The 15,007-nt window shown below is 42.2% G+C and overlaps 1 protein-coding gene across 7 annotated transcripts in view; it reads left to right on the plus strand.

Annotated features, from left to right (window-relative positions):
* TRPM8 (transient receptor potential cation channel subfamily M member 8) overlaps positions 1-15,007 on the plus strand; it is a 46,300-nt gene that overhangs the window by 8,718 nt on the left and 22,575 nt on the right. For 6 of the 7 annotated variants that reach the window (XM_068138084.1, XM_068138085.1, XM_068138087.1 and 3 more), the window contains 10 exons: positions 5-161; positions 3,924-4,101; positions 4,446-4,618; positions 5,181-5,355; positions 6,565-6,632; positions 9,212-9,409; positions 11,195-11,297; positions 12,223-12,341; positions 12,685-12,975; positions 13,975-14,070. In XM_068138084.1, coding sequence (XP_067994185.1) covers positions 5-161; positions 3,924-4,101; positions 4,446-4,618; positions 5,181-5,355; positions 6,565-6,632; positions 9,212-9,409; positions 11,195-11,297; positions 12,223-12,341; positions 12,685-12,975; positions 13,975-14,070 — 1,558 coding nt within the window. Of the gene's footprint in view, positions 1-4; positions 162-3,923; positions 4,102-4,445; positions 4,619-5,180; positions 5,356-6,564; positions 6,633-9,211; positions 9,410-11,194; positions 11,298-12,222; positions 12,342-12,684; positions 12,976-13,974; positions 14,071-15,007 lie in introns of those variants that run through there. The other variant, XM_068138088.1, reaches the window with a different exon arrangement.

Genomic DNA, 15,007 nt, shown 5'->3' on the forward strand with positions numbered 1-15,007 from the left:
TCAGGGGTAATTTATGTAAATGCGGATACCCTGAAAATCAGCATATAGAGGGCACTCAGATTAATACCAATGAGAAATGGAACTACAAGAAGCACACTAAGGAACTTCCCACTGATGCCTTTGGGGACATTCAGTTTGAAAACCTGGGGAAAAGAGGAAAGGTGAGTGACTGTGGGAAGGATATACATCAGGCACCTATTGGGTGTACTGTATTCAGAGTCCTGAACTTGAAGCTCATGAAAAGCAGGGAAGGTGAAATTAAAGTTGTTTTTTATTCTGATGAGAATGGACTTTGTTAGCCTACAAAGGAGACAAACTGGTTCTGAAAAGGGGTAAGAAAAAAATAATTTCTTCTGTTACTTGTTTCATAGGCTGATGATGGGAATGAAAAGACGTTATCTGTTTCCAAGCATGCCAGAAAAATGGGTGAATGAGAGTGATCCTCAATTACAATTTTTCTTGTTTTCATTACAACAAGTCTGTAACACAAAGTGGAAGTCTTGTACAAGAAGAAAATGATTTTAGAAGAGGTTCATGATGTTTCATGGAGATTCTGTGCCCTGACTGTATCAGTGTGCAGTTGGTGGCCATTTTGTGGTCCCTGTTTGCGTAGAAATGTTATAGTGCTGAGGAGCAGCTTAGTACCCTTTAATCCATCTTTGATGGTGAACTCAACCTGATAAGTTAAGTGCCTGATTAATTAAGGTCCTGGTAGAGAACCCTTGTTCCTGCCTGTCTGACTTGAATACAAAGACAAGTCTGGTTTTGGAACATTGCATCTTTCTAGTGTGGACTAACTTCTGCATTGGAAAGAAAATGATGTTAGCATGGGGTCCAGTGCAACTTTTGAGACAGGAACATGTGTCCCATGCTTTACCTTTGAAGGTGCAGCAGGGTCTGTGACATCATATCCACAGGGATTTCATATCTTTAGGGATGAAAGACCTTTATATGGATATGTACTCTTCAGTGTAGAAGCTACACGTTCCTGCTTGCAATTCCATAAAATCATTGCTCATGCTTTGTATTGTCTTTAATATGTTATCCAGCATCTGCCTACAGCTTACTGACCTACACTACCTTCCTCACTAGCTGCTCTGTGTGCAGACCATTGCAGTCTGTGGATATATAATGCCCCTTTCCATGCAGTTGTGTCTTAGGCTTTTGACTGGGGATGTTGTTGTGGGATGTTGGAATGAGGCTTTTGTGGCCAACATCCTCAAGGGATAATGTCCTTTGGAAGGACTCTCTGGAGTTCTCTAGCCAAAACCCTTACTCAAACATATCCACAGAGATCAGCTTGCTCAGGCCTGTAACTAATGAAATATTGTTTCCCAAGGAGGAGATTCTAAAATGATGGTAAATTAACTGGGGATGTAAGCAATCAATGCAACTTCAGAGGGATTATTTTGTATGTTTTCCCTGTGTTTTTCCTTGGTGTGGGGACAGTGGAGGAGGGGAAATAAGAAAATAGCTGGTGTTGCTGTTTCTGATGATTTATACTGATACTATGTGAGGAATCAGATGTGGCTGAGCTCATCTGCCTCTTCTAAATGACTGACATTTACCACCAGTGCAGCTTGCTTGAGACCATAAAAACAAATGAGGAAAATCAGAGTATGCTGTATAAATTCATTTGGTTTTATGCAAAGTAGCAGAAACAAGGCATTGTGGTCAGAAATAAGACTGAAGGTTTTGAATAGTGTTTAAACAGATCCAAGTACTTCATTTATTTCTTGAAGCTTCATAGTACTTTGTTGTAATCTCTTGCATACCTTTACTGAAAGAAGAAATGGTTCACTGTATTTCAGCATTTCTGAGTTCTAAAAGCTTAAATGTTCTTTCCTTAGATTGTGTCTCCCTTCCCACCTTGGAAATCAGTTGTTATGCCCATAGTTGGTTTTTGAGGACTCTCGGGGCCACTGTGCATGGTTCAGAGCATACTTTGTTGAATTACCACTTATAAGTCTCCTAATCCATCCCATCAACACACTGTCTGGAGTTACATCTCCATTGTGCATTCTTATTTCCTATACCACAAGGCACCTGCTCATCTTAAAAACCGCAAAATATTTTCTCTTAATCTCATGGGAGGACTTCAAGCCCAAGGTAACTTAAAAATTGCTGGCTATTGTCAGAGAGAGATGGGAAGTTTTATACCCTGCATCATACTGAGCAGCGTTGCTCAGATCTTGTAACACCCAAGAACATTTCAGTTGCTGTATTTTATGTTCTGGTAGCCATAAATCTGAAAAATGCTTCTCTGAATACCTTTCTGAGTTCAGCTGCTGAACCGCTTTGGTATCGCCTGTGTTAAGAGTTGTATCGGTCATGGTTGTGGTGCGCCACTTGGCTATACCAGGAGATGGCGCCATTGTACCTCGGAGAAGAAAAGAGGCTGCACTGGGGGTTTCACTCGCTTTAGTAAAGCCTTGCCAAGGGCTCGAGGTGGCAATTTTCACTCATTTTCATGGAACAAAGCTTTGTTGTGACTTAAGTGTTTGGAGTTATGCACAGCAATGATGTATGAGTACGGAATGTGCTGTGTGAGTAATTCAGCTTCGGCATCTTTTACTTGGGACTTGCCGTTATGTACATGAAAACAGCTTGTGTAGATGCAAACAGGTCATTCAAGTAGAAATCTTAAACAGAAGTAGTTGTTCAGGTACAGGGTACTCTGTATCAGTAGAGTTTAGGAGAAACGTCTTCTAACTACAGAGCTAAAAAGATTTACTGTTGAACAGTTAATTTTGCTGGCAGACTCCCCCTCTTCTATGCAGGACCTTCTCTGAAAACCACCCAAGCCTTCATGTGGCTGATGCTTTAGGGCAGAAGCTGTGGGAGAACCTTAGCCCTCCTGCATAGCTGTTGGAGCCTCTTAGACTTGGTTTTTCTCTCTGCAAATACTGGGCAATCTATACAAAATTGCTGATGATTCAGGTCCAAGTTACTCCTTTCTGTCCCTGGTGTGGATTGTATAGCCATGACTCTCTGCCAGAAAGTCCATCACACTAAACTACTAACAGTGATGAAATTGCAAAAGGGCTCTTGAATAGCACAGCAAGAAAAAGCTAGAGAGCCTTTTACCAAAGTGGAGACATAGTAGTTCCATCTGAAGTCTGATCATCCATCTGATGTGTTTTTTTACATAGTCATACAACATTCAAGCTTTACTATATATTTGATAAGATTGTGTTATATAAGGTGTTGTTATGGTTATATACAATGGGGACACCATGCCCACAAAGCCTAGAATTTGTAGTTTATTAGGGCTTTAGTAGTCTAATCAAAATGTAGGCATTATTATTAGTTTCCTTACAACAAAGCTACCACTGATCCATAATCTAAGCTATAAATAGCATGGCTGCCATAAACTTCCTTGGTGGTGTGTTCATCCTTTCAGTGCTCCTCTGAATCCCAAGGTCAGTGCTCTTACCTTCCTCTAGTGAAAGGTGAGTTTGGGTGCCTTGTCATAGGGGGAGAATAAAGGTGCTTTAGAGAAAGGAACAGTCTCTTCATTACAGAATCAACCAGGTTGGAAAAGACCTCAGAGATCATAAAGTCCAACCTATTACCTAACACCTCCTGACAACTAAACCATGGCTCCAAGTGCCACATCCAATCCTTTTCTGAACACCTCCAGGGATGGTGACTCACACCACCTCCCTGAGCAGCACATTCCCCTGGCCGATTACTCTTTCTGTGAAGAACTTTCTTCTCATCTTGAGCTTAAACTTCCCTTGGTGCAGCTTGAGACCGTGTCTTCTTGTTCTGCCACTGGTTGCTTGTTCTGCCACTTTTGTCTGCTGGCTGTTGGAATAAGACCAATTGTACATTAGAGAAGAAAATGAGCTGGCTGGGATCAGACCTGAATTGCTATTTATCTCTTGCTGCACTTGTTCTCTCCTTTTCTCTCACCCAAGTACATCCGTTTGTCCTGCGATACAGACTCCGAAACGCTCTATGACCTGATGACCCAGCACTGGCACCTGAAAACCCCTAACCTTGTCATCTCTGTCACCGGGGGCGCAAAGAACTTTGCGCTCAAGCCCCGGATGCGCAAGATATTCAGCAGGCTCATCTACATTGCTCAGTCCAAAGGTAATGACCTGCATGTGTGTCTGCACTGTTCAGAATGCTGGTGGAGTGGTAGCAGCTCAAAGGACCAGCAGGGAAGCAGAAGATTTGGGTTGTTCCTGCTTGCCTGGTGCACTTGGGGTAAATGAGACCTAATAGCTCAGAAGTAACAGGGTTGAGAGGTAGTCATCAGATGCCCACAGTGAAGCAAGGCAAGTTGGTTATCATCTTGTGCTTAATTGAAGTACATATGTTTCTTCTGAGGTGAGGTGTTGGGAGGGGATTTTGTTGTTCTGTCTTAAAGGTAATGCATTAGGAGGATTCATATTCCTCAGCATTCCCCACAGTTTATTGGATGTTGTCCCCAGGGGCCTGGATTTTCACAGGAGGCACGCATTATGGGCTGATGAAGTACATTGGAGAAGTGGTCAGAGACAACACCATCAGTCGGAGCTCAGAGGAGAACGTGGTGGCTATTGGCATAGCAGCTTGGGGCATGATTTCAAACCGACAAAGTCTGATTCGCAGTGGAGATACTGATGTAAGAAACACGTATGGGTTTGTGGGGAAGCAGGGGAGGCTTGGCTGTCAGTTGTACAGATTACGTCCCTGACTGACCACTGCTGTGCTAGGCTGATGCTATCAGCTGTGTGATGACTGAATAGAATGGTCAGTCAAGCTTTGCTTGTATGTCTGGCAAAGTAGACCTCAGCAAAATGCTTTCCAGTGAAATGCTTGCATAGAAGTAAATCTGTCTGTGAAGCTTGAGCTACTGTGTCCTAAACAATCAACCTGAGGGCAGCTTTTCTCCACCTTACATAGCAGTGAAACAAACTGTCAAGTGCTCTTCCCCGGAACAGGAGGAAACTGTTCTTGTGTTCAAGATGATCATACACCACCAGGCTTGGTGGGGAGAACTTCAGTTGTGGGCTTAGCATGACTGGTCAGCTGCTGGAACTGACAGTGAGCAGAATGGTTTGTCAGACTCCTAAGTAATGAGGAGTAGTTGGTAACTAGGGGTTTAACTGTCACTGGCTTGTCCTAGAAAGCTTTTGCATGCTCTGCCCTTGGACCTCTGTTAAACATTGTGCTTGTGCTTCTAGGGGTATTACTTGGCCCACTACATAATGGATGATCTCAAGAGAGACCCCCTCTATTGCCTGGATAATAACCACACCCATCTCTTACTGGTTGATAATGGCACCCATGGGCACCCAACAATAGAAGCAAAAGTCCGAACTCAGTTAGAAAAGTACATTTCAGAGCGGGTTATCCCAGGTAGGTGTGGCCATCAGGTTGTAGACTCCTTTCTCCTTAGTCCTTGCATGTTTTGGGGCTGATGCAGAGTTTTTTGGTTTTTTTTTTGAGAACAAAAGAGTAGTGGTATCATCCCTTGGATACTGAGCTGGAAAGGATGTGTTAACTGAATTGCCTCTTGAGCACTTTGAGGAGCAACCAGCCCTCTTTAGAGCAATATCTCTTCCCCTCATCTTCATTTCTTTATATGACAATAATCCTTTGTGGGATACATCAAATAATCATGTTTCAGCCACTCCATACAGCCCTTTCCTCCTTTCCTGCTGGGCTATCTGTTGGAAAATGACCCTTCTACATAATTCCCACCTGGCACTGAATTCCAGGTAGCTGAAGCACAACTACACAAGAGCTGAAATTAGGGTTTCCTGAAAATATTAATTTGTGAGGGTGATTGATCCACCTGCAACCTGCTCTGAAATAATTTCTCTTTCAGCCCCTTCTTTGCCAAAATGGAAAAAAAAATAATCAAAAGCCTTGACAGGAAATGCCATGCTTTAGTACTCATGAGGTCTTGGGTGACAGGTTGGACTTGATGATCTTTGAGGTCTTTTCCAACCTTATTGATTCTATGATTCTATTAAATTCATAGTTAGAGGGTTTTTTTTGGGTTACTGTGGGCATTTGGGTTGTTGTTGGCTCTGTGTGTGTGTTTATTTCTTTTCCTTTACTGAGTACTTCAGACGAAGCATATTTGCTGTTAGTCATGATGAAGAACCCAGAATCATTACAGAACTTGGTATTTCTCTTTAACACTATCTCCAGGGGTTATTTGGTTCTTAGCTTCCCTTTACAGTTGAAATTTTGCAGCTGGAGGTGATAAGAACATTGCACCTAGACTGAGTGGTCAAAGCAGTGGGGAAATACAGGAAAATCACATTTGGGGACTTCAGAGCTAGGAAAAATTCTGGTTGCTATGAGGAAAAAAGAGTCTGTTAGAGAAAATTGTCTGAAGTCAGCTGTGAAGAACATTAATCAACTGAATTTTCATTAAAACTAGGAAGAGCTGTTAATAGATTTGGAAAAAAATCAAAAGTAAACTAGTATCAGAGTGTTTGCATGAACTGTGTGGGAATTCTTTCAGTGTACCTGGGAAAAAGTAGTTGTTCCAACTGCACTAATTGGTTGAATATTTTCCTTTTTTTTTTTAAAATCTTTTGGTGTATTTCACAGAATCAAATTATGGAGGGAAGATTCCAATTGTGTGTTTTGCCCAAGGTGGAGGGAAAGAGACTTTGAAAGTAAGTTTGTTTCTTTTACTTTTTTTCCATGTTTGTCCGATTTAAAACAGATTACTCCACAAGCAACTTGACAAAGTTGATAGTCCTAATATTTACCAAAGCTTGCCTAGCACTTCCTATATAAAGACCTTGCTTGCAATTGCATTTAAGCATATAAATTTTGTTTTGGTTAATGTTTTCTGTGCAAAATCTATACCTCTGACAGACATCCTGGAAAACTGTTGGCTAGGCCAGTTCAGTTATCCCAATTCTTCCGTAATAAATTCAGTAGAAAAAGTTTTGTTTCTCATGTTTATTGAGCAGCAAAGCGTCATGAGTCTTTGCCAGTCATGTATCTTTGCCAGTCATGTATCTCTTGATCCTTATACAAATGTGCCTAAACTGTGATTTGGGAAAACTTGTCTTGCCCATGGTCAGTGAGGATTAGTGCTTTCTTGTAATACAGAGGGAAGACCAGATGTACTGGAGATGCTCCAGCTCAGAGCTTGCTTGAACTGACTTGTGATTGTTGCTCCTGAGAACTGTGGGCTGCAACTACTTTAAATCTAGGCAGCTGAGCAAGGCAGGAAGGCTCTGGTGATTCTGCCTCTTGTAAGCCTAGAAGGTGATGGAGCAGGCATCATCATCAAATAGGTGACAGGTAGGAAGAGGATGTATAGGCTGGAGGATGCAGAAAGAAGTTGCTTGAAATGGGACGTATAGGTGACACTTAGGGAAGGGAGGCCTCAGTGTCAAACCCCAGGATTGATACTTCCCTGTCCACTTTGCAAGAGTGAAGATGAGTGTGCTGAGTGAGAGGGTGTGACTAAAGAAGCAAGGGGACCCTGCACCAGGGAATTTAAAGTGAGTAGGGTGTGCAATCAGGCTGTGTGGGATAGGAACAGTGACAAGTAAGTGGCTTGGACAGCAAGAGCAACTACTGTAGCCTGGGCTGAAGGACCTTGAGAAAGAGCTGAGGAAATGGGCTGGATTTTGCAAGGGATTCAGATGTGATGAAAAGATAATATCAGTGTTTGAATCAGTAAAATCGAAGCAGGATGAAGAGTGGTGAAACACTGGCACAGGTTGCCCAGAGAGGTGGTAGAAGCTCTGTCCTTGAAAACATTCACAGTTAGGTAGGACAGGGCTCTGAGCAACCTGATCTAGTTAAAGATGTCCCTGCTTTAAAGGTTCCTTTCAACTCAAACCATTATATGATTTCTTTTGAAGAGGTAATCTTGGTACTACCTGATCTGACCAAAATTGTGCTGTTGATAGTGAGGTGAATCAAACAGAATTATAGTAGCTATCTCCTCAGAATGAAGAAAAGCCTTGTTAAACTGAGTGTGTAATTCCCAGCAAGAGGCTCTTCTGAAAAGTAACTGGGTGATAGCTCATGCTGGTCTCTTGGCTTATTGATGTTACTAGTACATGCAGATGTTCTTGTCTACCTTCCTGCTTAATTACAGGTGAAGCCATTTTCTCAAGAATAAATTGGGTCTCTGATCAGCCCAAAGTGACACAGCAGGTTCCATGCTGTGAGCACCTGCCCTTACTTTGCCTCGGTCTTAGCAGTGTTGGTCAGAAAAGACTTCCTCTTTCTCAGCTTCTGTGACTGGTGCATGATGACAGAAATCAGCTTTAGCACAGGAGAAGTAAAACTGTTCTGAGTTTCTGCTTTAAACTCCCTGTGATGTAAAATGTACCCTTTACTTGGACCCTTCTTAAGAAAACCACTTTGATCTAGTTGGTGAGAAAAAGCCTCTATTCGATTGGCAGCAGTAATATGTTCATGGGTTTGATGGCTTCAGGTTGCGTTTTTGCTGTTGCTGTTCTCACAAAACAATCTCTTCAGAGAGCTAATAAGATGTTCCATCTTTCCAATGCTCAAGGATAGCTTGCATTGACTCCTTTTGTACAATTTGTTGGCAGACAGTTTATATTCTGGTGACTGTCTTCTCAACAGTCAGGAAGCAAATGAAATAAAGGTTGCCTGTTGTGGTCTTTGCAACAGGAGGACTAATGATCTTTCTGTCATTATTTCAACACCTTCTATTTTAAATTTTCTTAGTGGTAAGCTATGTACAACATTGTTATGTGAGAAATCACATGAGCATCTACTTGGAGATGTAATACTGCAGTTTGGTGTTCTCATGCTGGCACACAAAACATGTCTGTTTAAAAGGCTGCCACTTGTGTCTCCAGCAAGTAAAGCCAGAGCCCTTGTTCTCAGCTGTGCTGTTACTTGAGCAATGCTGCACCATAAACCAGCAATAGCTGTAGCCAGGTAGTGCTGGAATGTGTCCTGAATGCCATTTCCACTTGGCATTTTTCCTGATCTGCTAAGCAGCTCTAAAAGTTGGCAGATGGTGATTTCAGTCCCTCGGTTTCTGTGAGTCTCTTCACAGCCCTCTGTCATTAGATGACTGCTGTTTCAAAGTGCTGTCATTGGTAAGGTATCAGTGGGTAGCAATAAAAATACTGCTCTGGACTACAGGCTTCTGTTGTTCTTGCCTAATCAAACCTTCAATCTCTAAACTTTCATACTGAATAACACAGTCAGGCTTCAAGTGATCACCTCTTCCTCTCTGACTCCTTAGTCTATCAATGTGGCCATCAAGAGTAAGATTCCCTGTGTTGTGGTGGAAGGCTCTGGCCGAATCGCTGATGTTATTGCTAGCTTGGTGGAGTCAGAAGGCACTCTTGCTTCTTCATGTGTCAAGGAGAGCTTGCTCAGATATCTGCCTCGTACTATTTCAAGGCTGTCAGAAGAGGAGACTGAAAGCTGGATCAAATGGGTAAGTGTGTGCTGCCATACCAAGGCTGGAAGTGGGAGAAGGGTGGAGGAAATTGGAGGTGAGGAGCAGGTAGTGACTTCCAAATCATGGTTGTTGCTATGAGGTGGTGCATATAGGATGTGCAGTGCCTCCTTGCTCCATCGAGATTGAAAAAGAAAAATTCCAGCCTTTTTAACTTATGTGGACTGAAACAGGAGGAGTGGGTAATTGCAATCTTTTGGAAAGTGCAGGAAAGCCAAGACCAGATGTATTGTAACTGTCTGCTTCTTGGATGCTCGGAATCCCTTTGGAGCACTGGCTGCTAGTGTTGATGCTGCAATTCCTTTGCAGGCTTAGTGAAGGTGCAGAAATTGGAGATTTGCTGAATCAGGCCTCACAGTGCTAAATCCTGTTGAATTGCTCAGAGACTCAATGTTATTGCTGCTACCCCATGGACTTTTAGATTGCAGTAATTCTACTTCAGGATTCCCTCATTCATTCCAAAAGTCTTTGTCTGTCTTCATCCCTTAAATTATTGTGCAGGACACATTTCTCTTAGACTAGAAGTGGGAGGTTCAGTACTGAAGGCTTGGTCAGTGTTTCACAACAGCAGCATCCCAATGCCATCTCCACTGGGATTCTGTTAGCATTGACTTACTAGTCCTGTGTACACAGCACATGGTTAAAGGTACAATGCTGTACCTGCACCAGCAAACTTTGGTCAAAAAGGCAAAAAACGAGCACGCACAGAGGTAAAGCCTTCAGAATGTAGTCACTGTTGTGATTCCATAGGTAACTGTTGGCTACAAGAGTGTTTTCTGGAAACTGAGCCAAGTGGAGAAGTAGGGAGAGCATCTGCTACCTTGGGTTGCTTGGGCCAGTCTTGGAAAGTACTTGTAACTCTTCGGTTACCTGACCTTCAGGTGGATCTGGTTTTAGGTATACTTCTGCTCTTCTGAATAGAATCAAAGAATCCCGTGGTTGGAAAAGACCATAAGATCGAGTCCAACCATAACCTAACATCTCTGTGTACACACAAAAGAAATGGAGCTCCAGGAAAGCCTTAGTGTTCTGTGATTTTTCAGAAGTCTTGGTTCCAAGAACACCTCTGTTCAATGAACAGGCCCTTAACTTGAGCTTCCTGCAGAAGCCATGTCTGAACTTACACTTTGAGCATGGACACTGTGGCATCCAAACCTGACTCTGAGCAGACCAGAAGCCTCTGATTTCCAGAGTGAGCTCTGCACTGGAGAGCACGGAGCTGCTGAAGGCAATTTTACCTGTTTGGTCACTCCTCACAGCTTCTGCTGAGTGGCCTTGGAGCATACCTCCTCCTGCAGTCAAGAATGGCTAAGACTGTCTTCTATGTGCTTGAATGAAAGTAACTTTGCAAATCTTGGTTATGTGAGAAATGATCTCTATTTTTGACAAAGCACAAGGAGGTAGAAGCTGTTCTCCATTGAACTGCTAGACAGTTTTTGAAATGTGTGCTGTCACAATCTGGTTTTTCTTCGAGTAGTTTCTAATTATTGAGATTATATCTTTTCAGTTATGATGTTCTGCATAGGGGAATCACAGTTATTTGCTGTATGTTCATAGGTTAATTAATCTTGTTCTTTGGTGACTTTAAAATAAAACTCATTACTTCTATCTAGACTTGTTTAAATTTTAACTGCATGTAGAAATGAGACTGATGAGAAGCAGCTTTGCTACAATATGATGGGAAATTTCTTTTAAAGATACCCTAGGAGATCAGCTACTAAACAGCCTAAGATTGCTTTGAAATTGAACTTTTCCTTTTTGTAGATCAAAGAAGTCCTTGAGAGCCCTCATTTACTGACAGTTATCAAAATAGAAGAAGCTGGAGATGAAATTGTGAGCAATGCCATTGCCTTTGCTCTGTACAAAGGCAAGTAATTGTTTTTCTGGGTGGTTTCTTTGTTTGTTTGTGTGTGTTTATTTTAATAGATAGAAAAAAAGATGTCTATGTATTTTCTTGAACAGCCTGCTTTAGAGCAGTGCCATCTTGGTAGAGATAAGCCTCTGTCACAATGGGATCTTATCTTCACCTCAAGTGGTGTGAACAGGCTGCAGAAGTGTTTTGGGATCTGTTAGTGTGGGTGAGATCAAAGGCATTTCGAAGCGCTTTGGGGATGGTGGGGTAGCATTTCTGAGGGTGACAAGTATGCAGCACAACAGGGAGACAGGAAACCAAGCAAAGGATCTTTTCTGTGGGTTACTGCAATGTAAAATCAAGTGTATTTTGGTGTATATCTGGATTATTGAAGAAGTTTGACTGGCATTCAGCAGGGACAGAAGTATCCAGCTAATTAACATTTAATATGTAGGGATACTTCCAAACTCTTAACTCTTTCCAATCTCAGTGACTTGCTACCCTTAGTGATTCAGGCATGGACTCTACTACTTCACCAGTGCAGAACTGGTACTCAGTAAAGGCTTCTGTTTGTGCTTGTAGAAAGCCTATCAGTGTTACAGCTGATCATGACACTTCTTGTCTAGGGCTCTATTGAGAATCCTGCAGAATTTATTTTTATTTAGACAATGCAGGATGCTGAGGAGCCTGAAGAAAATGTTGTGCTCATTTTGGTTGATGAGGTGTTCCTAGTAGCTCATTTGTGACCTACACTGAACCATAAATAAGTATCCGAGCCTCTAGCATCCACTAAAACCCAGTCAGGAAGATGTGCATGAGCTGGGGAAATCACTTGGTAGGGGGCTAGTCAAGTAGTGTGTGAAAAGCAGAAGCGAATAGGTATGCCAAGAAGCTCTTCTGTCTCTGGTCTTTTATTTAGAGTATTGTTCCTCCTCTGCAGCTTTCAGCACCAATGAACATGACAGAGATAACTGGAATGGGCAGCTGAAGCTGCTGCTGGAGTGGAACCAGTTAGACCTGGCCAGTGATGAGATCTTCACCAATGACCGAAACTGGGAGGTACAGGCCACTTCTGAGCACAGTGATATGGGACAGGGGAGCAGTGGGAAGAAAGACTTTGTAACAGCAGCCACTATCTCATCACCCCAACCTTTCTGGTGATATGTAAGAGTGCCTCCTCCTCCTCCTTGTACTGACATCACTGATTGGAAAGGTTATCTGCCCAATCCAGAAGCACTCTACACTGATCAACAAGGGCAATTGCACACAGAAAAAAAGCCTGATTCTGGTGAAAATGTGGCAGCATGAAGGAACATGTGGCAGCTAGACACATATATCAAGTCCTTAGGTAAGCTTTATGTGTCTTGTGTGCCCTAATATCCACTTTTCTGTTTCTTCCTAGTCTGCTGACCTACAGGATGTCATGTTCACAGCCCTAGTGAAAGACAGGCCCAAATTTGTCCGTCTCTTCCTGGAAAATGGCTTGAATCTGAGGAAGTTCCTTACCACAGAGGTCCTTAGAGAGCTGTACACAAACAACTTTAGCAGCCTGGTGTTCAAGAACCTGCAGATTGCCAAGAACTCCTATAATGATGCACTTCTCACATTTGTGTGGAAGATGGTTGAAGACTTCCGAAGAGGTCTCAAAAGAGATGACAAGAATAGCAAGGATGAGATGAAGATACATCTTCCAGTAAGTGATGAGCAGTTTGATTCCAGTATGTGTCCTCTGAAAGAAAAAAAATAACTGTCAGAAAAATGTGGGAGTTTATTTGGGTGTTGAGTTGAAATATTTCCTATCAGAGCAATAAATGCTCTAGTTATATAGTGTTATGTTTGTAGTGTATGCCAATATAAACTCAGAGTCTGCTACAGAGGTGCGTAAAGGATTTGGACTTCTATTTTGGTACACATTCTTGTATATTAAACCTTGCTTGTGGCAAGGATGTCAAGCACTTCCTGGCCTTCACTTAATTGTCAGGTAAAACCAGCCTCTCCGAGCACAGCAGGTCCAAACATCAGATCCAAAGTGAGTTTCAAAACTGGAACATGGGCATCAGATTGGAAACTTTTCCAGTCAATTGTTGACTTCAGAGATACAATGCAGTGCATGGAGTTCAGTTCAAGCTTGGCTTGAAAATGCTGATTAGCTGTGAGTTTCCACCAAAGCTTGATATTCTCTAAAGTTACATTGCTCAGGAGTCCTTTTGTGATGGCCTTGCCGTTGTCAGGTGTGAATAGGTCTAATGCAGCAATGAAGAAGATAGTGCTATAGAAATTTTTCTCTAAGTTCTTGTGAGGCTCAGGATCTTCTTTAAAGCCAAAAGGAATTGGTATAAAGCTAGTGTTCTTTTCAAAAGAACTTAATATGTGTTCGCTGAACAACAAGTCAAGCTGTGAGTGAGTCTGTTTAAATCACATGGGTTAAAGCAGAAAGTGACTTGGACCCAAATGACTTTTAATGCCCATTTCAGAAGAAAAAGGGAGACTGCTTCTTCCACACCATGTAAGATGATATAAGTCCTAACTTATATTAGTGTATGCCAAATACCGGATAGCCAAGAGAGAGGATCAGAGGGCCGGTTGTAAAAGGAAGAAAATGTGAGAATAGGAGCTTGGCAGGCTAGGATTTATTTCAGCTGAAAACAGTTCAGTGAGCTTAGTTCTGAAGAGTTGTTGCTCTTTATTTCAGGATGAGTGTCCTATCACAAGACATCCATTACAAGCTCTGTTTATTTGGTCTGTTCTTCAGAACAAGAAAGAGTTATCTAAAGTCATTTGGGAGCAAGTAAGTTGAATTCTTCTTTATTCCTCATTGCAAACAGCACAGTCATCTTCCTTGTCTGTGATTTGTAGGACTTTGAAGGCATTGAGCCTAACTTTAAACACACACCCACAAGAGATAATTGCTAGATGACTTTGAAGGAGGTTTAATGTTATCCATTTTGTGTTTGGGTGTGGATTTCATAATTCTGTTTCCTGATATCACATGTCAGTCAGCAGTCCAAACTAGCTTTAACATATAGTTTTATGTTCTCCTCTGTGTTCGAGCTTGGAGCTGAGGTCCCACTCATTCCACACTATGGATGTGTTCTGATCCCAGGTGTTTGATTGAAATCTGTTTCTAGCTTTTATTAGACAGTACATTTAGTGGTGATTGCACCGAATACATAATTTGCAGGATATCAATGTGAGGCTAATGTAAGCACAGCTGATGGATGTTTGGGCTCATGTTGATGTTAATGGATGCTTGGGCTCATATTGTATGCATTTGCATCCCAGAAAGCCAAAAGTATCTTGGACTGCATCAACAGAAGTGTGGCCAGCAGGTTGAGAGAAGTGATTCTGCCCCTCTACATGGCTCTTGTGTGATCCCACCTGGAGTACTTTGTCCAGTTCTGGAACCCTTATTACAAGAAAGATGCGGATGTGCTGGAACATGTCCAGAGAAGGGCCACAAGGATGATCAGAGGGCTGGAGCTTTTTCCTATGAATAGACTGAGAGAGTTGGGATTGTTCAGTCTGGAGAAGAGGAGGCTCTGAGAAGACCTTATTGTGGCCTTCCATTATCTTGAAGGGGCCTATAAGAAAACTGGTGAAGGACTTTTTAGGGTGTTGAGTAGTCATAGGACTAGGGGGAATGGATCCAAGCTAGAAGAGGGTAGATATAGATTAGATGTCAGGAAGAAGTTCTTCATCATGAGGGTGGTGAGATGCTGGAACAA

This window comes from Melanerpes formicivorus, unplaced genomic scaffold (genome assembly GCF_026170545.1).
Source record: "Melanerpes formicivorus ecotype bairdi unplaced genomic scaffold, bMelFor1.0.p_v2 SCAF_5, whole genome shotgun sequence".
Classification (NCBI taxonomy): Eukaryota; Metazoa; Chordata; class Aves; order Piciformes; family Picidae; genus Melanerpes; species Melanerpes formicivorus.